Here is a 25,753-nt window from a genome sequence, read left to right on the forward strand (position 1 = left end):
GTTGCTCAGTTGTCTAGACGAGATATGGATTTGATATTTGGTATGTTGCTAGGGTTTGACTATCGAGTTCCTCACTGTACTGACAATTGTTAGTATTCCAAGAAAGGGTTTTTAAGTCATTGTTGTAACATATTATTGTACATATGTAGTACGATACTTACTTTAAAAGACTGGTGTATAGTCACAGGTCAAAACAAACAACCGAGGAGATTACGCATAATATTAAAATTAACTTCAAAGAGAAAGTTCTATTTAGTCTGATGCTTAATTATTGTCAAAAGTGGAACAAACAATGATTTCGACCTGAATTTGGCAGCAACCATAAATTTCTGATTTTTTTTTTAAATTTTTGTCTTCAGCTACGTGATAATAAAATTTCATTATGTAGTACTTTTTTCATTCTTGACTTGTCATAGCTACACTTTCCACACTGAAGTCCTCTGAAAGAAGCAGTCAATGTATTATGATTACTTATACAGAAGAGTAATCAAGGGATTCTAAAATCAAAAGAATGTAATTCAGAAAGACCAGACATGGAAAACAGACATACACAACAAATAACAAAGTAGCTAAAGCAATACAAAGGAAGTTACAAAAGTAAATGAGCAACTGGGACAAAAATTTGGAGCATGGACCAGGTGCACCAGTTGGGTACCTATTCATCACAAAAAAGTACATTGTGAAAGTATTATATTGCCCTGGATGGCAAAACTTGTTATACAAGACATACTGACAAAGGAAAAAACAAAAAAAATCAAATAAAGAGCTGCACCATTAGGGCATGTTACACCCATTATTTAAGCACAAAAACTGAAAAACCACCTCCCCCCTAATGAAAAAGAGCCAATAATCAAAAATTTGAAATAAAAATTTGATAGAAAATGAAAGGGAACATATGACCACAAATACAAAGAATATCTCCAAGTTTCGTGGCCTTGACTGAAAGTGGTTTTTTTTTTCAGTTATAGCGTGACCACAGAAAACCCTCCCTTTTTTAAATGCAAGAAGTCCTATTACTCTAAAACTAACTTTTTAATTTATTTTAATCTAAAGAGTTTTCTGCCATCAGTATGAAAAATTAACCTAAGTTTTACTTCAATGCCAGAATTAAAGCATTTCAGAGTTCTTATACGAAGTGTTGACGATGGAAACAGAACAGACAGCAGTATACCATAACACGTCCCGTGAAAATAGAGTGTGGTATAAATAGGAATCATCAAGTAATGAAAATGAAAAGAAATAGTTAGGAATACAGAGAAAAAGTCTGTTTTAAAAGTAAAATAAAAGCATACATATTTAGGCCAAATTTTAAAAAATTCCTATATTCACATCCAACATAGTAAAAAATAATGGGTGGGTGGGCTAATTTTATTTTTTAATTAATTTTAGTGAAAAATTCTGTCAATTTGAAGAAAATTGACTTAATGTGGACAGAAAATCAAATAAAATTTTTGAGGGGCTAAAAAAAGATAAGGTCGGGAAGGGATGAGAATCTAAGATATTTTTATTTTGGCCTTAGCAAAATCATTTAAAACCTTAAAAAACTTTAAGTGGAATGTTTGAAACTGAACCCATTTTTGGACAAAAGGTTCTGCTGGGTTTAATTCTGGGGCGTCACATATGAATAGAAGCCTATAACAGGTAATATTCCTATGTTTCTAGGAAAATTTTTGAACCAACAAAAGAACATTGCCCAATAGAAAAGGATAAAATCCAAACTTGGTGTGACCTTTAACCTTTTCAAATGACTAAATTATTCTAAACATTAGTATGTTAAGCCTGTGAGCAGTTGTGGAAAAGTTATGACCTTTAACCCCTACTGTAATATGTAAACATCAAGACTTGTGTGTTCTGAGTTATTACTAATGTAGAAAGTACTACAATGTACCATATTAAGTCAACACATATGGGAATATTTTGGTTCTAAAATCTCAACACTTTTAATTTCCAACCTGAGAAATAAATAAATGAACATTTAAGTACCAGTAATACAAACTGTTTAAACACAGGTAAAGATAGACTATCCATAACATTTGCCAATAAATCCCTTTGTTTGCATAACAAAGAGTTCAACTTGCAGATCTTATTCAATCACAGATTATATTTCTTTATTGTTTTATTAATCAATAATAGGATACTGAGAAATGAATGAAAACTTTGTCAGGGATAGAATTGGCAACAAGGGTGTTCACATTAAAAATGTATCATGCCGTATATATGTTTGATTTTTTTTCCACTACCAACTTTGAAATAATTGTTTCCATTTTTTATTTCTGAGATTGATATATGTATTCTATTCTATATTTTTTTTTTATTTTAGGAAAACTCTCAGTGGATAAATCCTAAATACATGTAATTTGTACCAAATTTAAACTTTTTGATGACAACTTGTTCAAACTTTTCCATAATTACATTTTAATAATGCAATTAATCTTCATACAAACAACATCATCATGAAATTCTGAAAAAGGGGGGTTCTAACTGGCCTCAAAAGTGGGCGGGGGGCTGGTGGTAGAGGAGGCATTCCGATGATTTCCATTTTTTTTTTCATATGAATCAACCAAACTTTTCAAGCATACGAGAGACAGGCACCAGGCTCCTACTCTTACTCTTATATCTACCTATAACCACAATTTTATATAAGCATGCATTTCAGTTAGAAAAAAAACAAGAGTAGGATTCTTTTTTAATCAATTTTAATCATAATATAACACCAGTATTCTTACAATGACTTTTACTAGGATGACAAAAACTATAGTCTTTAAACATAGAATTTTTCAGGTAACCATTATTGAAACTCTTTGCTGTAATTTCCTTCTTTATAACAAAATTCCTAAATCCAACCCAACCATCCTGTAAAAGAAATATTGAATTTATGGTTTGTTTGTTTGTTGGGGTTTAACGTCCGAGCAGCAATATTTCAGCCATAATCAAACGATATATTGAATTTATAACATAAGAGTATATATTCATTTACAAGTTTGTCACTTTAAGTAAACTGATTAATTTTCTGTTAATGTCCACCCAGGAATGTACTATGGCTGTTATTTCATGCATTTCAGTATGAGAATATTTTACCAATCAAAAGACCCTGATTTGTACTAATCCAACACACTGAGCCAGATTTTTTGTCGTGCTAGTTCACAGAAGCAACAGCTAGCAGGTAGGCATGTCACCTAACTTGGACACATTATTTGGACTCCAAGCCAACCTGTAATTACACCACCCTTATATGACACACACTTGGCACAGAAGTGCACTCCAATTCTAAAATTTTTAGAATAACTTAGACACAGATTGAATTACAAACTCCTGCATACAAGGCAAGCATGCTAACCCTACACTACATGAGTGGTCCTTTAAGTAAATTGTAATGTCATAGTAAAAAAATGATGAGTGTGGGTCTGCTAATGTATAAATATGTCCACTGCTGCAAAATTGAACCTGTAAAAGGAAATATAATTTTATTCTGAAAGACGGCAATGTTATTCCTCAATTCTACATGCGACAAACCACTGGACCATGAATATTGTCCGATTCAATTCAAATATCCGTGAAATGCAGGTGCTCATGCAGTAAGTGTAGCGAGCAAAAGCATACACCGGAAATTTATTACACAGGTAAAGCTTGATAAATTCAATTCTATGGATATAATAGTGATGCATACCATACACTTGATCCAACAAATTTGGCTCTTTCTACCAAAGCATGGCGTCCCTGGTGGCAAGTTCATGTGTGTATCCCCATGTAAATACAATATGCTTTCATCTGATAAAAATATAAACAGGGTATAAAATTTAGTAGAGAGCAAAATTGTTCATTAAATAATTTTTGGTATTTACATGATTGACAGAAAAGCAAAACAGAACTGAACCTGCAAAACTGATTTTTATCACAATATAACACTTATCAGTGTTTGAAACACGGAAATTTGAACCCACCAACATGTTCACTAAACAGAATTCGCATAAAAATAAGCAACTGTGAAATTTAATAAGTTTTCAGTACTCCTTAAATTTGTTTACATGAAATTGTTCCTATTACATGTTGCTTTATTAAAGTAGTACTCCAACTAAGAATCATGCAAATTCTGTAATATGTGATAAATCCAAAAAAAGGCTATACATTACTATTTTTGTTATGAAGTTGCTTTATAGGTCTATATGATGAAATGTATAATTATTCGTTCCAATCTGTCTGCTCTTAGGAAATAATTCACTATGAAAATCCAGTAGTTTCGACTGTATTTAGTGTCATTTACAGAGTTGTCTCCCTTTATTTTGAATTCTACAGTACATTCTATATAATTCATATCTCTTATGAACAAGGTTTCTTTGAAAATTCACAAGTTATTTTCTGTTTACTTAAGCATTTTAAACAAAATATCAAAAATTAAAAAAATGTTGACTTTCCACGTATCACATTTTGCATGAACCTTACCTGAGTGCTACTTAAGAAACAAATTTTCGAAAATGAGTTTCAAACAATCTGTACTATACTCTGAAAATAATGTTGCATTGAAATAATTTAATTAGATTTGTAATACGCCTTCTGACTGGTTGGTCCTCTTTGGTTAACTTATATTATATTGTATAAACTACATTGGAACTTGGACATTATCAACAACAATTAGTCCACAGTCTGTGATTCAAATAATCCCAAAATAGTAACCAACCTTGGATATTAATAAACTGCTTTGCCTTTCAAGAAGCAAAAGCTGTCCTAAATTTGGTTATGCAAGAACAATCTAATTAAAATCAAACAAATCTAACGTCACTCCATTTTACTTTCTGTTTAGATGACCTTTTGCAGAATCCTTGGATTTTTTCTTTTGAATAATGCTTTCAAAAACATGAAAGATGACATCTGATTGGATGATTAGAAAGGTCATCAGAACAGAAAGTAGAATCTAGTTACATGTAGATCCTGTATACAATGACTAAATGGAACAATTGATAGGTCTTATTTTAATTGTATTGATGCAACTTGGTTAAAAACTAAAAGCAATCCTCATACAACATACAAATGTAGATATTAAAAACTGCCTTCTCCTGCCTACAGATATAACAAATCTTACAGGACTTCTAACCTAGTTCATCTGTGATATCCACCATGTTGAGTAATTTTATTGTTATATCTCCAAAGTGACTTTTTAGTGGGAGCTGAAAATAAAACGAAAAAAAAAAATAAGTCCAAAGAATTGCACAAACACAAAAACAAACTTGATTTGTACTATACATTTTACCTGTGATCAAATTCCAATTCTGTAAAACATCTTGTCTTCATCATTGATTTATGGAAAAGGTTGTTGCAATACTTAAAATGACAAAATGGCAACTGGTAAATCTCTACCAATATTTTTTTTTAATTATATTTCAATTTTTTCTACAACAGAGAGATACAGAGTAAATAACAAATCTATGACCAAGTGATCTCATTGAATACATCCACTTGTAATGCCAAAAAGTACCCTCAAGTTGAATTTGACAATATTTTTTTTCAAACTTAGAAAAATATTGCAAAAAAGGATTCCAGAATAAAATATGAACTTGCACTTGTTGTTGTGCTAGGTAATCCTTTTGTTCCATATAGTAAAAAATGGGAATATCTCATAAAACAGTAAAATGATATCAAAGAGCAACAAAAATCCCTTACAAAGTATGTCAAGCGAAGATCCAAGGACTGACATACCGGACATACGCTCCCCCCCCCAAATCGGTAAGAAAAATTTTTTTCACCACAGATTTCACCCAATACTATTTTTTGCCTTGCTTTGTATGGCATTTAATTCAATTCACGCCCACCCTAAACTCAAATACTGAATCTGCCCCTGTATGTCCCATCTATATGAAGCCAGAGACCAAAATTTGAAGTCAATCCATCAATATGGAGACAAGACAATTGTGATGAGATTTGGACAGTCAGAATGAAGGACAGACAGACAGACAAGATGATTCCAATATACCACCCACAACTTGAGTGGCAGTATAAGAAGTTCTAGTCCATCTCCTGAAAAAAATGAATGTTCCAAAACCTTTTAAGTGCATATTTACAATATGATGGAAAGCCCTGTACTGTCGACCTATATCATCCCTCGTCTGGTACTCCCAATCAACCCATGTCATCTCAGGGATGATTTTACCAGCTGAAAAAAAAGATAAACAATTTACTAGATGATTCTTTTTTAAAGACCTAATCAACTTATTACACAAAATAGGAACATGTTCTAAAAAGTGTAATACTAGGACTCCTAGTATAGACATGTATGCAGTCCTTTGCTTCATAATTTTTAACAACTAACCCGAATAACAGAGGACTGTACAGGATTCAATAAAGCCCGAAACATGAAATGTACATATCATTTCACTAGCCTGAATTAATTTTTTACTAGACCAGCCATCGAGCTAGTGGCTAAAGGCAAGCACTGATGTATGGTAAAACCTGCTGATGATAAAACCAGTCCAATGATAGATTCCTGTATCAGCTGGATGTTTTTTTTTCCCTTCAAAGTAAAAAAAGTTCCTCTTCTATTTCTTTAATGAAACATCTCTTAAACCAGACAATGAGTATTTTGAGCTCTGATCTACTTATTTGGTTTGAAAAAAAATTCTAGAGCATGCTTAAAATTCAGACTTCTATTACTCCAAACCTCTTACAGCTCGGTGGAGAGTGGAAAATATATTGGTGTGGGATTTCTCAAGGTGTGTAGTAAACATCTGATCATGGAAAAATGAAACTGATGATTTTAGAGAGGAATCATCTATAATCATCATTGTCTATCCACCAGAAGATGTGCTTCATACTTACTAGATCTCCTTATTGTAATCTAAAATAAGGACAAATTGGAGAGGCTTGCAGGGGGGGTCACTGAACAAGGAAGCAATAATAGTTGTGTTAGCTTACAGATGTATCAATGAATAGTCAAATCTATTTGTTATAGATGTATTTACACTTGTGTCTGCCATTGCACATGGAGCCCATGACTAAGTTGATTTAACTACGACACTTACCATATGTTATATTCTGCTGCGGTTGGGAGATTTCTTGTTTTTCTAGTGTTTGCAGACTAATTAAGCTCTTCAATAGCTAAAAGTAAAACATGTTGTAAAGGTATTATTATTATTTATACTAAATAGTGATACATCATCACTGCTTCATTATTCCTAGTTATATACCATACAGTGGGTAATTTGTGCTAATGCCAAATTTCATTATTAGTCCTATCATCTTTATTTTTTGTGTCCATATATACAGTTTACAGGAAATAACTGTTTAATATTTGGACTTAAAATTTGCTAGCGTTTACTTTCATAATACCCAGAATCTCTCAAATATAACAAATATTAGAACCTAAACTCAAATTTCCCATAAAAAATGGTAGTATGCACAGAACTAATGTGCAGTTGTAACCCCTATGACTGACTACCTAATTAAACACAGTAGATAAATATCTAATTGATATACAAACCATATTAGCTCCAATAGGACCCAATAAGTCCCTCAGCTGACTAGTTGTACAATTTTTTGGAACTTGTACTTTCTCCTGCATAAAAACAGGTCCAATGTCAAAACTACAAAAAAAAAAACATATTGTTTTTTTCCAACCATATGTAGAGAACTAAATTTCAAGTATCAGTCTTTATAAAAATCAGACAAGAGGAGATTCATGCAAGTCAAAAACCCACCAAATTCAGTTTTATTTCATGTTCAGAGACTGTTATAGATCACATAATCAGTCTTATTTTTTCATTCGGGTGTTGCACTATTGAGATAAAATCTATAGAGATTATACATGAAATTGGTACTTTGCAAGAGTTACTGTTCTTGATTTGGTCTGATTTGTTTGATTTTAGTGGGAGGTTGAAGTGTAATTAAAAAGTACAAATCTGAATACAGAAAGGACTATTGCCACATAAAAATATAGCATATGTAGACCAAAAAGCATCATCTGATCCATTGTTTTTTTATACACCATGAATCACCTTACCATTGCCAGTGTCTGAATTTTATATGGACTGGTACTTAATTAGAAGAACACTGTCAATAGCTACTGATTCTAATATCTTTTTTTTTTCTTAATTTACATAGGACTGGACATATCTAGTCATTATCAAATATAGCTAGCATACCAGTTAACTCTCCCATATTTGGGAGGGGGGACTCCAATACAATCAATTTAAAATTTAGAATCTCCAACATAGGCATGTAAGATTTGTGGGAGGATTTTGAATAAAATTACTATATTTTCTGTGAAAAAATACTAAATAATTAATTTTTTACATTTTTCCCATGTGAACTGTTCCAAAGATTAACATGTATGGGTTAGGAAAAAGTAGCTGTAAATCATGTTCTTGATATATCTTTTAATTTTGTTAAAAGCGTTCTAAACAGAAAACCAATTTGTACTTAGTTTTCTATTTGTAGGTACATCAATATGATACATAGTTGTCAGGATTTTCTATTTTGTGATATTGTCGAACTTATTATAATGTAGAAGTAGTTATTTTTAACACTGTATTTACACAGAAGAGGTTTTCATTGATTATGGTTTTTACACTACAAACAACAACTTTCTGAGTTAGGGACACATTCATGTAAATTCACATGGTCACAAGACCAAACTTTCAAGTCCTATGACAATTACATAGCATCTTTTGGGTATTCCTTGCAAGTAGCTACTGTTCAATATCGGTCACTGAAACTTACTATAAAAGTTTCAGTAAAATCGGTAATAAAAAATTCAAACATTTTGTACCATAGATTTTCTTTCCTCTTTGGCAGATGTCTACCCTGTACTTGACTTTTTATCAGCAGCTCGGCGGTTGTTTCTAGAAAAGCAGAGGATGTGTACCCTACCAGTGCACCTGGTCTATACTCAGAGTTTTTAGTGGAGTCCGAGTTGCTCATTTACTTTTGTTACTTTGTACGAATTATTTTGGTTATTTTATGTTCTTTGTTGCATTTGTCTGTTTTCCATGTATGATCTTACTGGATTATGTCCCTGGATTACATTCTTTTGATTTCTGCTAGAATGTTGGTTCCCTTGATTACTCTTTTGTAGCACTTGGTAATAATTACCAAAGAAGTTATTCGAGTCTATTTACAATCTCATCTATGCTCTCTCTTTACATTCAAACTAAAGAACTTCCATATTGTGCAAGTATTTTAATTCATAGATACTAATTTTCGTGGATTTGGGAGGAAACACAAGTTTGTGGATTCTTGAATTTGTGGTTTTGTGGTTTTCAGTATACACATCAAAAATGGAAATATCCTTTTCATTGGGAACCAAAATTTCCTGTTTTGGCCTTAGCCCACGAAAACCATGAAAATTAGTACCCCACGAACAATAGGACTTTCACAGTATACTTTGTTCGTAACATGAGTCTTTTTACAAAAAAATTGCTTAGGTCTGACATCTGTAATAGAAAGACTTAGTTACACAAAGTCTGTCCTGTTTAAAATCAAGAGAATTTGGAACCAGCATTAAAAGACTCAACAACAAGATCAAATTTGATACCAAAAATCTGCTTACTGCTTAGGTCTGACAGCTGTAATAGAAACACCAGTTTCCGTATCGCCATTCAATATTGTGTGGGCCAGTGGTGCAGCTCCTCGCCATCTTGGTAACAGACTGGGATGAACATTCAATACACCACTAAAATCAGAAACAGAATTAAATAGAATTTGAGTTTGTTGTGTTTACATGCTACAAATTTCAGAGTCAGAAAACTTAAAGACTTGAAAAACTTTAAGGAAATTTTCGCATGGAGGTTATTTTCACAACCATTTAGCGTAAAGTGGTGAAAATTACCCCCACGTCAAGATTTCATAGTTTACATTAAATGTGTAATGTTTTATTTCAATTTTCGTATGTCAAATAAGATATAGGGAGCACAAACTATACAGTTCTTAGATTCCATTTCTTATATTACTCATTGCAATAAATTTTTACCAGAGAAAATTACAATTTTGCAATGTTTTCAGGATAATTTTCTGTTCAGCCAGTAATATTTTTCATGTTTAACTCTCTTGTCGAAAGAAGAAAAGGTCTGTGACAGACAAAACAATTCTAACACAATAACTCTCCTTCAATGTTTACACTTGAAACATTATCCAACAATGCAAAATGTCCATGTACATGTAATGAAAAATAGTGAATGTCTGACAATCATGTTTTTCATAAACAAGCTAAACAAATCAATGTCTGGACCTGCATTGCACTGCAACTGATCTATATTTACTGAAGAAAATGCAATGAAAAATGAAAAAAAAAGTGTTGAGGACGGATATGTGAGTGACCTAACTCCTTGACTTGCTTCCACCTTTGGCAACACATGCAATTTTTCTCAAGAGTTTCATTTTCAATTTAGAGTTGTCTTTCTTTTCATAGCTCAAAGTGTAACATTATTTTTGTTATTTTTAGGCAAAATTGAACTTGGTAACAGAATCATGACCAATTTAACAATGTAAACATCATGCTGCTGGATAACAATGTCACCATATTTATAGAATTTTAATTTAGTGAGGAGAAGTTGATTTGTGAAACTGCTAAGCAGGTCATAAGGCCATTTCAGATTTACTTCTGATTTTTATATTTGTTTATTATTTATGTGATGCCAAGTATGAATTTTGTGTAACATGATTCACATTAGCCATCAAATGATTTTGAAATTTGTGCATTTAAAATAGTTCTAGGTCAAAAGTGCTTGCATACCTGTCAATATGCATATTAAAGGGTTGACTATATGAACTCGTGGATTGTTTCGGTGTATCCATCCGCACCATAAAAACTGACTTGTTCAACGTGTCAAAGTTTTCCATTCCTCTTTTGTCTACACCAGCTTGACTTTTAATGAGTAACTCGGCGGGTGTTTCTAGAAAAACAGAGGATGCTTACCCTACCGGTGCACCATGCTCCCAGTTTTTAGTGGAGTCTGAGTTGCTCATTTACTTTTGTTACTTTGTGTGTATTATTTTAGTTATTTTATGTTCTTTGTTGTGTTTGTCTGTTTTCCATATGAGGTCTTTGTCCCTGGATTACATTCTTTTGATTTCCACTGGAATCATGGTTCCCTTGATTACTCTTTCCTTCAATAAGACATGATTTTGCTCAGCTGTAAATAAGTCATAACTTGAAATCCTATATGAGAAAATCTGAATTTCATTTTAAAGCGAAAGGAAAAAATAAAATCTGTGCAACACATACACCTACTATGGAAAACTTCTGATAATTCTTGATGGTAGCAGATGTCCAAATGACACCACTACACCAAGATCATATCTGTCTACAGGAGTTTCTATAGGCCAGCTGTCAATCTTCAAACCTGCATCTGTTGCATATCTTCTTACTGGACACTGTAATAGAAGAGGATTAAGTAATAGGGACAAAGGGTTAGTGACTGATTGAACTTATAATGAAGATGGACACACACAACATGGGTAACCATTTATGACAACCATAAATTGTGATTCACAAAAGGAAGTGAATCTATATAAATCTTGCTGACCACTACAGATTGTGATTTTTTTACCTCTTATGACATTGCTGAAAATCTAAAATAAATGAAAAATTGAAAGGAACTGTTAACAAAAAAATATTCAAGCCTAAATGTATTTTTAAAACATAAATAATTGAGTTTTAATTGGCACTGACTATCTCTACCAATTGTACACAGGTTGGTTTGTTTGAACATAGATGCATTTTAAAGAGTATTTTTTTTTAAACATTCAGAAATAGTTTCAAGACTGCTTGGTTCCTATAAATTGAAGCAGGGGTAAAAATAAGGTAATACATGCTGGTAGCCCAGACCATATTTTATTTAATATTTTCTATACAATTAAATTTTACCCAAAAGTATGGAAGCCCAGGTCAAATTCTAGTAGCTATAGGATACTGGACATCTGCTAATTTTTACCCCTGTGAAGATATTTAAGTACCTGTCTTTGTAAGAATCATGCAAAATCTGAAAAAATGTGATACACTCCAAAAAGGCTACATATTTTAAAGTTTGAAATTAAGTTGTCTTATGGCTCCATATTATGAAATGTGTAATTATTCATTCAAATCTACCTCCTCTTAGGAAATAATCAATGCTGAAAATCCAACAGATTCTATTGTATTTGAGTGTCATTTTCAGAGTTATCTCCCTTAATTTTGAAATCTATGTACAGTGCATTCTATACATTTTTATCTCCTAAGAACACAAGTTATATGAATAATTGAATGTTAATTTCTGTCAATTCAAATAAAATATCAAAAATAAAAATATGAAGGCTTTTCACCCATGAATCACCTTTCGCATGATTCTTAGCTGGAGTTGTACTTAAAAGTTACTCACATGACCTTTTGTAACAACCTCTAAACTCTCTATAACTCTGTCTTGTTGTTGAAGCCTGAAAACCAATTAATATTATTGTGGAGTTTAACAAGTAACAATGATGAGGATATTTCTATGAACTTTGAGAGGCTCTTATTGAAAACATTGAAGTGCAGGGGTACACAGGTAAACATTGTTCATGTGAAAATCATGTGAATTCAGCTTCAAACGAAAGTACTGTAGCATGATTTTCATGTAAATTCAGCTTCAAACGAAACATAATTCCATGTAAAATTCACTTAACATCACTTCATGCAAAACATACCACAAGAAATTCACATGAACATTCTATTCACATGAATTTCATATGAACTCTGTCACAAATTTTATTTGCTTAATTCAGACCAAAAATCGTGTGATTGATTGATTGTTGATGTTTAATGCTCAAGCAGCAATATTTCAGCTATTTCTAGGCAATAAAAATCATGTGAAATGCATGGGAAAATCAAGTGAAATAATTTTTCAGTTGTACTGCTTGATACTTTTTATGTTTCATTATCAGGCTACTTAAAAAATACCATAATATGCTTGCAATACTTCAAGTGTGAATTTTAATAGATGTACATGTACCTATTCTCATTTATGCTTTTCAGAGTGAAAATTGAAAATTCATCACTTCCAAAAAATAGAATTCTCCATGGAGGTGAGGATCTGATTAACTTCTGGTTTGTTGATGTACCGTGACAGTAACGCCTGATCTGTAACAATGCTTTCGTGTTGCCCATGGCAACCTTCTTTTGTAAAGATGGTTTCCATGGTTTTATTCTTGAAAAAATCAGGTTACATTTTGAAGTCTCTGTTAACACTGCATTTACTGGTAATGTTCCTGAGGTCTTGATAATAATATTAACAGCTCTGTATCTGCAGTATGTGTTCATCTCCTAAAATCACTGAAGATCTGGAAGTCATTCACTGTGGAAAGAAAATGTAGAAACATGAACAGACTGATCTGACCAGGATCAAGAGAATGCACATGTTAACCTGACCAAAATTTTAAAAAGTCAAGTGACTTTGCAATATTAAATATCATCTAAATTCATATAAATCAAACTAAAAGTCTGTGTCCACCAAAATTTAGGCAATAAAAATGGTGTTCACATATTTTTCATTAGCCATTGTTTGTTTTACATCAGATTCTAGTTTAATTACTTCCCACACAACCTGAACCAGTTGAGAGTTCTATGTTTTATATCCCTTATGTCTGCAATGTGTTAGTCATAATTAGGTCATAGCCAATCTTTGCCTGGTAATGCTTCATTTTTTTAAAATTTCATTTTATGAAGCAGTCTTGTCATCTGGATAGAGCCTTAAATTTTGGACATGTTTTCTACCAACTTTAGAATATGAAATGATAAAAATTAAATTAAATTTTCTGGGTACCAAAATACATGTATGTACATGAAATCTATACTTATATTTCCCAATATTTTCAAAGTCCAAGGGCCGTAACTTCTGTAAAAATCATTCAACCGTAACTAAAGTCGAACTTAATGTGCAACTCTTCATAATAAGGCCACATAACAAAAATAAACTTATATAGTAGAAGCATTTGGATAAAAATGCAGAAAACACGGATAGATGAACATATGGATGGACGCCCGGCTTTTCCATGTCCCTTCGCAACATGTCATAAAGGACAAAATAACACTTGAAATTTCTGTCTGGACTGCCTCAAAACAGCTTTATTTCCTCAAAATGAGACCACATTTTCATATTGACCTAACTGTTTCGTACTAGCTAACCATTGAGTCTATTTGGTTTTGTGTCATGACCGTATATTGTAAATGTGTTGGTACAATAAAACATTTTGTATTTGCACGTTTCTGTATTCTACTGTGAAAGTACTTTAATTCGTGGATACCAATTTTTCGTGAATCAGGGAAGAAACACAAGATCGTGGATTCTTAAATTCTTGCTTTGAATGTTATCAGTGTCCCCATCAATGGAAATCTCTTATTCGTTCGGAGCCAAATTTTGCAGTTTGGTCTACCCACGAAACCACGAAAGTTGGTACCCCACTAACAATAGTACTTTCACAGTAATTCATCACATTGTAAAATAAAGTCAGTGAATTTTTTTTTGTTGAAACTTAAAAACTAAAACATAATTTTGAAGAAATGAACCAATTTTTGGAAATCGACTAAATGTGAATTGGGTACAGTTACGGATATGAGTTCCTGTTTTTTGTACCGGGTTACTTGATTAAAGTCGTCTATCAGGTATGAAACGATCGTTGCATTTGGTAGTCATTATAGGGATTAGGCAAGTTTACGTTTTTCGTTATTTACTTGGGTCCATTTCTAAATACAACCACATTACATATACCAAGAGGCAAATCTTCCTTTGGGCAGTTCAAGAAATACGAAACTCCCAATACTGCATGAAGGCAAAGCTAGTCTCATTTCTGAATACGTAGAGCGGCTATAACTACACGTCTAAGTACTGGACAGGTGACAGGTGATTTATTTACCTGGAAGGGATAAAGTTGATTTGTTTGTAAACAACAGAGCTTGTAATTATATTTGATAATGTGACGTGGCCTTTAGTATAACTACAGTCCTAACAGTAAGTTTATTCTCTCAAGTGAACTGGATAGAAATGAAAGAAGTATGCACACCTGGAATTTTAGGTTAACACGATTGACTCATAGTTATGTCATCTTTAATTTAATTTTGCATCATGACCCAGATTTTCATACAGAGAAATAACAAAACAAAGGAATCCCCCCTGCTCCGAGTAGATAATTCATATGTAATAAATTAAGAACTTAGATTGAAAGTTTCTCTCTTCTGTCTTTTGATTGGATGTTCTAGCAAAGTCAAATGTTATTTGAGTTTTTAAATACCCCTGCCCCTCATGTAAGCAAAGCCTAAAATCGTATTTGATATTGACTGCCTTTTCACTATTACAATTTGAAATCAGTGTCTGAAGCTATTTTCTGATTTTGTGGTCCTGTACCTCTTGGAAGACCAGAAAAAAATAGCATGTAACACTGAATCCCAAAAGAGATTACCTTTCCTTTAGTGGCCAGATAGCTTGCTCATATTTAGTGTCATATTAATATATACATCAATTTCTGATCTAGCCACATTTTGCTTTGAATTAAGAAGACTCCATTATTTCATAAAGTTTGAGTGACTACATGTATTGACAAAACTCACTCTCCTTTTTCATATGTAATGAGTGATATGAGGAAGGACCTTAGGTATTGAACTTATGTGCAAGCAAAGTCCAAAAGGTAGAGTACTATGTTCCCTTTTCAATGAAGTAGACTTCATGCCATTTATCATTTTTGCTGAGTTTGATTGGGATATATATTCACCAGGGACATTACAAATATCCGTTAACTTAACGGTCGAACATAGAATGCAGGGTTTTATCACAGTCTCTCCAACCAGTAGTAGCTTCCAGTTAATTAACATTTTTGACTTTTTCTAAAACTTCAATAGATGGCAATGCAGTGTTTTGCTTTGATGAAAGTTTCTCAAGTGTCAGTATGATGAATTTTTAGACAAATTTCTATAAATACAAAAGCAAGCTTTGCTCTCTTATTATAATAGTATATGGCCATGTGGTGGAGTTAACATGTATGAAAACACCAGTAAGCATGAACTTTTCAACACTAAATGTTTATGCATGTATATTCTGGGGCTCATATATACTTTCATGATGAAAGGACATGGACCTTTTTGCATATGAAATGGATGGTCTAACAAAAGAAAGTTGAAGGTTCTCAGTAAATGTAAGGTATGGTGGGTTCAGGACCTAAATGAACTTTTGATGCTCCCGCATTAAAAATTGAGAGTCCCGGTCCTCGGACTTGTGCTAATTTCAGGAATTTCAACCTCTGGTCTTCTGTGAAATATTTAAGGCCCTTTGAAATGGAAAGCTTTTTTGTAAATGCTTATATTTTTTTCTATATATACTTTAGATATATGAAGACTTTAAGATGGCCACAGAAGAGCATTATGATTTTATATGGAAAGGTAATATTTATTAATGTTTAAGAAAAAACAGTCTGATGATCAACAGTTTTTCGTCCAATCAGGTATGAGGAATCTTGACATGTCAGATGGAATAATAAATGCAGAAATGTGAATTTATATGATCTTCAATTTCTCCTTTTGCAGGTGCAGATTCATTTGAAAGAGGGGGCAGCATAGGAAAAAGTCTTTTCTTTTTTTTTTTGCATGAAATTTTTGATTTTCAACACCTCAAATTCTTCCTCCCTTGCTTCACTATACCTTTAGTTCTACTCACACTCCCCACCTGAAATCCTGGCTTTTCTCCTACTATAAGTATTACCAATTTGAAGCCCACTATAACAGTTAAGTGTACATGTAAAATATCAAAGATGTTGTGTTCAGTTAAACATGTTAAAAACGCAACATTCTACAAATTGGTAACTTTGTTTTTAATCCAAACAAAAAGGCATGTTTCTATATTTTTTTTGTAGAAGCTGCTAAAAGGACAGTTCAATATCATGCACTATATGTTAAGTAGCTGTCTATGTAAGAATCATGCAAAATCTGGAAAATGTGATACACCCTAAAATAGGCTACATATTTTTATTTTTGTAATTAAGTTGTTTTATGGGTCTATACTGTGAAATGTGTAATTATTCATTCAAATCTGCCAGCTCTTGGGAGATAATCAACATTGAAAATCCATTTATATCATTTACAGAGTTATCTCCCTTCATTTTGGATTATCTGCTGTAATGTGTATGAAGTACAACTATTTCAAAGGGAGATAATTCACATTGTTTTTTGAGTAGTTGGAATTCTAAACAACAATGACATCCTTTCCTTGTTTGTTTATATATTGTAGTAAAGATATTAAAGAAATGATAGTAAAGTACTGTAAATAGGGAAACTTTTGAGGCAGTTTTATTCTCATGGTAAGACCCGTAACACAAAAAAAATAAACTGTCATGAATATTTTTGACAAGGGACATTACAGTGCAAGTTGGGAAAAGATCAAGAATTCAAGACTGCACAAAAACGTATTGATTGCTGATACCACAAAAGAAATATGGCTCAAGAATTTCTCTGTTAACAGTATCAGTTGATCTCTTTCTTTTGTAGTTGTATTGATAGGAGATTCAGGAGTTGGGAAAACAAACCTGCTATCACGATACACCCGCAATGAGTTTGATGCTGAAAGTAAAACTACAATTGGAGTAGAATTTTCTACTAGGTAAAACTTTAAAATTTTAGTGAAAATGGGTGAAAAAATTTTGAAAATAAGACCTGTGGGTGGCCTTGAGCTGACAGGGCCTGAGCCTGGTAGGGTTGCTGTCTCACCATATCTATTCTCATTATACTGTTAAAGTATTTTAATTCGTTGATACCAATTTTCATGGATCAGGGAAGAAACTCAATTTCGTGGATTCTTGAATTCATGGTTTTGAAGTTTTCAGTATACACATCAATGGGAATATACTATTCATTAATTATAGTGAAAATATTATATTTTTTTTAAGTATTATTTATGGAGTGCAATTTTTTGTTTCTAATTCCATTAAGTAAAGAAAGATGTATCTTAACATCTCTAAGTTATTCGTGGATTTTATATGTACACTTGTATATGATGTATTATTTGTATCATGACCATTTATTGTAAATGTGTTTCAACTTCATACAATAAATGATTTGTAAATGTATTGAAGCAACCTTGCCATACAGTAGTCCTGACATTACACTAAAAAGTCTAAACAAAAATATATTTTTTGATTTTTGTATAAAGTCACACAATTTTGATAACTAACACTTAAAAGTAATAGGTTCCCTATTGTTAAAATATGAATGTCCTTGTCTCATATGTTAGATTTTGTTTTCCACCATGCACAAATTTGAGACTTACAGTTAGAATGAATTAATTACAGGAACATGGTAATAAAAGGAAAAACAATTCGAGCCCAGATATGGGATACAGCAGGACAAGAAAGATATAGAGCTATAACTAGTGTGTAAGTGTCCATTTTAATCTGGTTCCCTGGTCAATGTCATAAGCAACCCTAGGATCACTGAAAATATAGATATGCACAATATATGAGTAAATTGCCGCTTATGAAATAAAATAAATACAAAGATGATATTACCTGAATTAACTTCATAATTGTGCATTTATATCGAAAGATAATAAAAAGTAATTTGAAAAAATATTTAAATGAATTTTTCTTTAAATTTGATTATTAGAAGGTATAAGGGTAAATAAAATAACAACATATTCGCTCAACCAATCAAAAGACAGAAGACTTCACTGGTGACCCAGGGTTATATTTGAGAGAAACTTGTGGTAAGAAACTATTGCCTGGGCTTCCAGGTTAGTGTTCAATTTATCCATCAAATGATTGTAAGTATGAATTGAAATGTACAGCCCTACTCAACAAGGCAAGCTATTTGATTGCTGTCTGTTATCAACTGAATTTCTGTACTATTGGGGTGGGGGATACTAAGCACATCAACACATGCAACTCCATTAATAAGATATTTAACATTTTTTGTATCATAGGCTGTCAATTGCTGATTTTTTCCCAAATTTTACACAAACTAAAAATAATTTTCCATCAAAAGTGAGATGGTTCAAGCCTCTTTTAAAAGAAACTAGTTGTTTTTTTCTTTGGATTTTGACCTATTTACGTAAACCATGAAAAATTGGTACCCCACAAACAGAGGTATACCAAGCCAGAAATCAGTAGTTTAAATACATTCATTCTCTTGTTATTTTTCAGCTATTATCGCCAAGCAGTTGGTGCTTTAGTTGTCTATGACATCACAAAGAAACAGACATTTGACAATCTACACAAATGGTTGGGAGAATTAAAACAGCATGCAGATCCTAATGTTTGTGTAATGGTTGTTGGTAATAAAACAGATCTGAAACAGCAGAGAAGTGTAACCCATGATGAAGGGAGAGCATTTTCAGGTAACCAGTAGAAAATTATAGATTGAAGGTGTGGAGTTAGGTGAAACATCGAAACAAGTTTTAAATTACAATCATATTGATAAAACTGAGAAGCCTTACCCGTGACGAAGGGCATTTTCAGGTTACCAGTTAAAATAGCATTACGGACATGAATAGGTTATTAGGATACTGTGATAGCGATGTCCTATATACATGTATGTAGTTGGTCTGAAACATGAATGTCTCAAAATGTTTCTTTCAGAAATGATGTACTTAAGGAGGTAGACCTAGGGTAAAAGACACAACTCTTGCTAATCACTGGAACATTTGTGTTCAGCATTTTACATAAATCTCATATAAGCATCTATAAAAGTTGGACTGATTTCATTCTGTTTCAAATGAAAGCTTGATTGGCTTTGGTGAAATTGAATATAATATAAACATAATACTGATTTAAAGCATTATGTCCCTTACTCTAGGTCTACCTCCTTAATTCGGAAGTGATATTTTGAATTTTTAATGCAGGCACAGAGCATGTGTTCTAGAATGCCTACAAAATCCTGTAGGTCAAGAAATCAACCCTGTTTCATTGACAAAATGAACATTTGAGTACAGATGGCTCCAACCCTAAAAGGAATAGCCTTAAAAAGATATTGAACTAAAATTACATTGAAACTACAGAGTAATATTCCACAACAATGAAAATGAAACAGACTTAAAATTGCAATAATTAAATCTCACATAATGGAGCTTTTAACAGTTTGATGCACAAATTTATAAAAATCGCAAAAATTAAAATCACAGTTTTGACTTCAATAACAGAAGCTGTATAGTAAATGCAGTGTAAAGATACATTATAACTTTTGAACGGAAAGTAATCAGACTTATTTATCAATATTTTTCATCCAGATGGGTTCAGGGCTGGATCCATACACTTTGAAATGGAGGTACCAGTAGAGGTTTCTCAGAAAAAGTGGGGTGCTAGGACATTATTTGCCATTTTTTGTCAATTTTACACATGAAAATGACAAAGTTTCCAAAAAAAAGGGGGGGAGTGTGCCAACCCCCCGCACCCCCTCTGGATCTGCAACTGGAGTTGTTGTTTCTTTGTCATACATATTCACCATACCCATTCTTGGTATATTTCATAGAGTAATAGATCATATACTGAACAAATATCGAATTTTCTTCTACTTTCAGATGATAAGCGATTTTCATTTATAGAAACTTCAGCATTAGATTCCACAAATGTTGGTGAAGCTTTTAATAATCTTCTAGTCGGTAAGCTACATGTAGTTCAGAAAAAAATCTGTTCTATTCTTATTAGGCCGCCAAAAAAAAATTTCTAGATTCTCATCCTGCAGTTTTCAAAATTAGGGGCTGGCGGCAAATTTTATTTCTTTTTTTTATCAATTTAAGTGAAATTGGAAAATGCTGCCAATTTGAAAAAGTTAATCTAAATTGGGGGAAAATCCAAATAAAAGGGAGGGGATGGGAATCTAGTAAATATTTTTTATTTTGGCCTTATGGCACTAACTTTATTTGGATGAAATGTGCTTTTTCCTCGTACAGATTGTTTGTATTCTCAGTACATATTACTTGGCATTTTTGATATTTTAAGCTAATACAATGTAGTCAGTTAAGTACCATGTTTAATCTGCTTCAGAATTGTTCTTAATTTTTAAACAGGTCAGACGAAATAACCAGGTATGCAGCAGTTTATACTTATAAACTGTAAAGCTTATTGTAAAAAAAATGTGTAAAGTGGCCCAAACCAGATTTTTTAATATAACCTGTTTAAAAATTAGAATATCCCTTAATTCAGTTTCTGTCAAAAATTAATAATTGATTCATAATTAAAACATTATTTTGTTTTGGATTATTTGAATAAGGGATGTGGACCAACTGATGTTGAAAATATTACAGTACCAAGCCAGGCTATACGAAATAACCTGGTTTGATTAAAGAGAATCAGCCAATCAGAAAGCTTATTTTAAAATTGATTTTGTTGATTTCGGTTGGTTTAAGATATTAACTTTAATGAATTTTTCGTATTTTGCACTGAGAATGATTTTGACTGCAAATTGCACTATACTGATTGTAAATCTGTTTTGACAACAAATTGCACTATACAGATTGTAAATCTCTGCAAACTATCTCTGTTTTAAAATCACATAATGTAGGCAATTGGATCCACTCGGCCGTTTCTGCTACACTAAAAAATAACCTCGGATGCAGTAAGGAGAATTTCATTTTCTTCTTGAAAAAAATTGCTAGGATTGTAGTCATATGTAAATCAAAATAGTTCTATCCACCAGGTGGCACAAAAAAATTAGCTAGATATCATTAGAAATAAAGAACAATAACTCTGACAAGAATTTTCATGATTTTGATGTGAATCGAGGAGCTAAGAAAAAAAGTAATGTTAAAAAATTAAACCAGTTTAAGCAGGTTGTTTAAATTCCAAGCTGATTTTTCTGTCTAGTGCATCCAAGGATTTACTTTTGTGTAACTAGAAAGGAAGGGAGTTCAGATTGATATTCCAGGAATTTACAGATCAATAAAAAATATGATCAAAAATATATGGATGTCCTTAAAGTAGCAAACAGGTCTGCTGTTGACTTCAGAAAATCAGGCCCGAATGAAATAAATATAGCTACTCTGCTTAATCCATTTTGCTAAAGATGGATGCATCACACTATTTAAAATTTCTTCCTGATACATTGTAGATATTTATAAGAAACAAGTGGAAGATGCAGAAGCTAAAGCAGACAATACATCTAGAATAGTACCTAGTGATTCAGCAAATGACAGTGGTGCTTGTGGCTGTTGACCAATCATATGAAAATTTATAGTTGTTTGACCAATCAGATGAAAGCATGTAAACTGTTAGGCAAAGAAAGTGTACATTGGATCTAACTAATCAGAAAAGAGTTAACAACTTATGTGTATCTTGAAAATCTATAGTGCTCCCTTGGAGTACATAAGTGTTGAGAATATATAGTGCTCGTATGTAAAACTATTTGCTGATGTTTAGGAAAAACTCCTTGATTCTACAATTTTTTCTTTGATACAGAAGAACTTTCTACTTCTATGTGCCATGAACTAACCAGAGTAAAGCTGCTCTGCATTCTGCTGCATATACCAGAGGTGGATCAAGAGATTCTTAAAAGAGGGGTCCAGCTCTGTCATGGCTCAGTCATTTCCTATAGAATCAACTATTGTTTTCCATTCTAGGAGGGGCTGCCCCCCTTGGTCCACCTATGTACACTAATATCTTCATTGTAATTACAGAAGTATATAATTTATTTTTTGGGGGGATATTTCATGGTTTCTACAAATTTTGACCGTGAATTGTACATTATGGATTGTGAATCTCTCCATGGTACCTATGTTAAAATGATAAAAAGTTCAAGATTTTTTTTATGGATCATTTTCATAAAATAAGGTACCTTATGGATTGTGTTACAGCTCATGTATCATAAACAGATCTGAAATCGTTTATTATTGTAAATTTGAAAGGTTTTAAGGTCCATAATAAAAATTAAGATCTGAACTTAATTAATTAGAAATAAAACTTCCTTCAGCACTTTTGATATAGCATACATATCATATTACTGGTAAGTTATTTTTTTTCTTTGTTTTTCTTGTGATTTTGATCTGGATAAAGTTGGTTGAATATAGGTGATATTTTTATACTGTAATTAATGTATTATGGCAAGTTCTTGAAAAAATATTTATGTCATCATGATTATATTTGCTTTTAATCTCCTTAGATTATTAGTATGTAAAATAAATGCTGTAAATAAGATTACCATGAAGAACTTTAGATCTATGGTATGGTAAAGAGTAATCAAGGGAACCAAGGTTATAGCGGTAATCAAAAGAATGTAATCCAGGGACAAAAACCAGACATGGAAAACAGACATACACAACAAAGAACATAAAGTAACTAAAATCATACATACAAAGTAACAAAAGTAAATGAGCAACTCAAACTCCACTAAAAACTGGGAGCATGGACCAGGTGCACCGGTAGGGTAAGTGTCCTCTGCTTTTCTAGAAACATCCTCAGAGTTGCTCATAAAAAGTCAAGTCCGGGGTAGACAAACAAGGAAAGAAAAACTATGACCTGTTGAATAAATCAGTTTTCATGGTGCTGATGGATACACCATAACGATGAAGTAGAATTCTGTGAAATGATGTTGAAATGTTCACTACACATGTATTTCATAGCATGATAATAGCTAGAAATTTTAGATTTATTTTAGTTGGAAATCTGGGTAAAAAAGATATATAGTCACTGTGAATGATTAAATATGAATATCAAACCAAACTTCTACATTTGTAATAGATTACAGTATATTAATTGTTTATTTTTTCTTTTTTTTCATCTCAGGCTGCTGCATACTATGATGCAGATCTAATAAAACTGTTTAAAATTTCATTTTGGTATATTTTCAATGAACTAAGACATTTGTATTGTGGAACTGTGTGGTTGTGATTTTTATGGGTTTAGACAGGCATTTAATTAAGCATTCATTTTTTTAAAATAAAATTATACACTTTTTCATATTTGTTAACCTTTCTTATAGTTCATGTGGGATATTCTCACTATTGACACTGTCTTATGTTGGAGAATATACATGTTATGTAAAAGCAAATTTTTTATGTAAAAATCCATTTTTTAGTGTTTTTCGCAGAAGACTTACTAATTTTAACCAAAAACCTTTCACAAATCTATCATTTTTATGTGAGAGATTCTAAATTTTGCAGTAATTTTGTTGGTGTTACCCCTCTAATGTCGAAGGGTAAACAGGTATGCACTATAATTGAACTTATATAATCCCGAAAAAAATGTTTTCTTGCTTGTTGGAGGCACCTATAACTAAAATTTCAGATCGAGCTATATTCTACTTTATTTCTTCATCTATAATCTTTCAAAATCAAATTTAAACTTAAAATTAACAATGATTGCAGCATATTTAAGTTTTACTTAGAAATTTAAACCAGATGAAAATTTTCAGGTCAGTGCTAATATTTGGTTATCAAAATGTCCAAGGAACAAGAAATTAGATTTGATTAATCTCTGTGAGACAAATTTGTGGTACTTCTACCATAATGTGTTTGAAACAAAGTTGTTGTGTTATTTTTATAAACATGATAAGTGGGGCATGCGTGTTTGTTATGTGGTTTTTTAATATATATTATTTATAATATTTATATGGTTATTGTATTAAAATGACATTGTTGGAATGTTATCAGGTTATTTTTGTAGATTTTAGGCCTAACAAAGTAAATTACAACATGTACTTGGTTCTCAGGCCCCCTGTAACCTTTTCTAAGAGTGTCCCACAACACATTTTTTTTGCCATATCAGTAAAATAAAAAAAAGCTCCCTTCTCATCTCCATGTTTATGAACACTGTAAACAACATTTTGTTTTTATTCCCCACAACACAAAGCAGTGAGGTGTAATGTGACACCCTCCAAACAGAAGCATGTCTGTCCGTCCTCCGACAGTTTACAGATGAAAACTTGAGAGGGGATCAATGAATATTTTTAAAACTTTGCTCAAGTGTTAGTTCACTAAAATATAGCATTTTTCAGTTTTCAAAATGTAGTTTTTTGAGTTAAGCCATTTTGAACATTTTGCCATCCTCCTTTTCTCACCATAATGTTGCAGGGTAAAAAATGCCTACACACTCATTTGCTCTTTTATACAATACTGGCCTGAGAACTAGTATATTAATTGTGAATGGCCTTAGATTTGCAAGATGTTATGTGAATTTTTTACAGTTGAATCTACCAACAATTGGAGTTTTCATAATATATACATTGTACATAATACAAGACTGAAAATTTTGTGTGCATCATTTATTGTATTTATGAATTATTAAATGAATACTTAAATATAAGACATGACAGTGTGCATATGTTTATTCATAAGTCATATTCTTTCAATTTAATAGTTGTATATTATCGGGCAGAGCATAAGTGACATTCTATACACAGAAAAAAAATTGCATCATATGGCAAGTTTACATGTGTTTTTCATATGTTTCTGATCATATGGAGAAATATGTTTAGGATCAGTCAGGGAACATGTTTATGAACAAATAAAAAACATACAGTGTATGACAGTTTTTCCCAAGTGGATACCTTCATCTGCTGGTAGGTCTCTATTAAAAGTTGATATCTTCAAAATCTTATTTGTTCAAAGTTAATGAATTTTTCTGTGGGTTATACTCGTAATTTAAACATGGAGTCTGTTAACTGGACCATAGTAGTCCAAATGGAAGCCTTTATCTACTTTTTCAGTCCAAGCTGATGCCTGTTTTTGAGTTTAAATCAATAGTAGACATATTTTCGATAATTTCAGTACTGTCCGACAACTTTGCTGAGGACCGCTACCACCCATTGTGTCGAAAAAAGGTTTCCTTCCCTCGCAATTTATAGACAATC

At 32.2% G+C, this 25,753-nt stretch overlaps 2 protein-coding genes across 8 annotated transcripts; one reads left to right on the forward strand and one right to left on the reverse strand.

Annotated features, from left to right (window-relative positions):
• Nucleotides 1-2,679: 2,679 nt before the first annotated feature.
• LOC148597150 (methionyl-tRNA formyltransferase, mitochondrial-like) lies at nucleotides 2,680-14,821 on the reverse strand. Of its 7 annotated transcripts, none has more exons than XM_088563257.1 (11): nucleotides 14,706-14,821; nucleotides 12,951-13,292; nucleotides 12,342-12,396; nucleotides 11,216-11,358; nucleotides 9,536-9,658; nucleotides 7,469-7,571; nucleotides 7,011-7,086; nucleotides 6,054-6,145; nucleotides 5,090-5,162; nucleotides 3,668-3,768; nucleotides 2,680-2,853 (listed from the first exon to the last, which is right to left on the reverse strand). In XM_088563257.1, the coding sequence occupies exons 2-11, from the start codon at nucleotides 13,256-13,258 to the stop codon at nucleotides 2,701-2,703; spliced, it is 1,227 nt and encodes a 408-aa protein (XP_088419383.1). In that variant the 5' UTR covers nucleotides 13,259-13,292; nucleotides 14,706-14,821; the 3' UTR covers nucleotides 2,680-2,700. The 7 variants fall into 7 exon arrangements, with proteins under 7 accessions (XP_088419383.1, XP_088419384.1, XP_088419382.1 ...); XM_088563258.1 differs by having other exon boundaries at nucleotides 14,669-14,787; XM_088563256.1 differs by having other exon boundaries at nucleotides 14,653-14,787.
• Nucleotides 14,786-25,206, forward strand: LOC148597151 (ras-related protein Rab-11B-like). The gene is made up of 7 exons (XM_088563263.1): nucleotides 14,786-14,945; nucleotides 16,312-16,366; nucleotides 17,468-17,579; nucleotides 18,268-18,351; nucleotides 19,117-19,310; nucleotides 20,490-20,570; nucleotides 22,019-25,206. Exons 2-7 carry the CDS (start codon nucleotides 16,330-16,332, stop codon nucleotides 22,120-22,122), a joined length of 612 nt encoding a protein of 203 aa, XP_088419389.1. The 5' UTR covers nucleotides 14,786-14,945; nucleotides 16,312-16,329; the 3' UTR covers nucleotides 22,123-25,206.
• Nucleotides 25,207-25,753: the final 547 nt, after the last annotated feature.

This window comes from Perna viridis, chromosome 15 (genome assembly GCF_037379345.1).
Source record: "Perna viridis isolate PV_CMFRI_1.1 ecotype Kerala chromosome 15, ASM3737934v1, whole genome shotgun sequence".
Classification (NCBI taxonomy): Eukaryota; Metazoa; Mollusca; class Bivalvia; order Mytilida; family Mytilidae; genus Perna; species Perna viridis.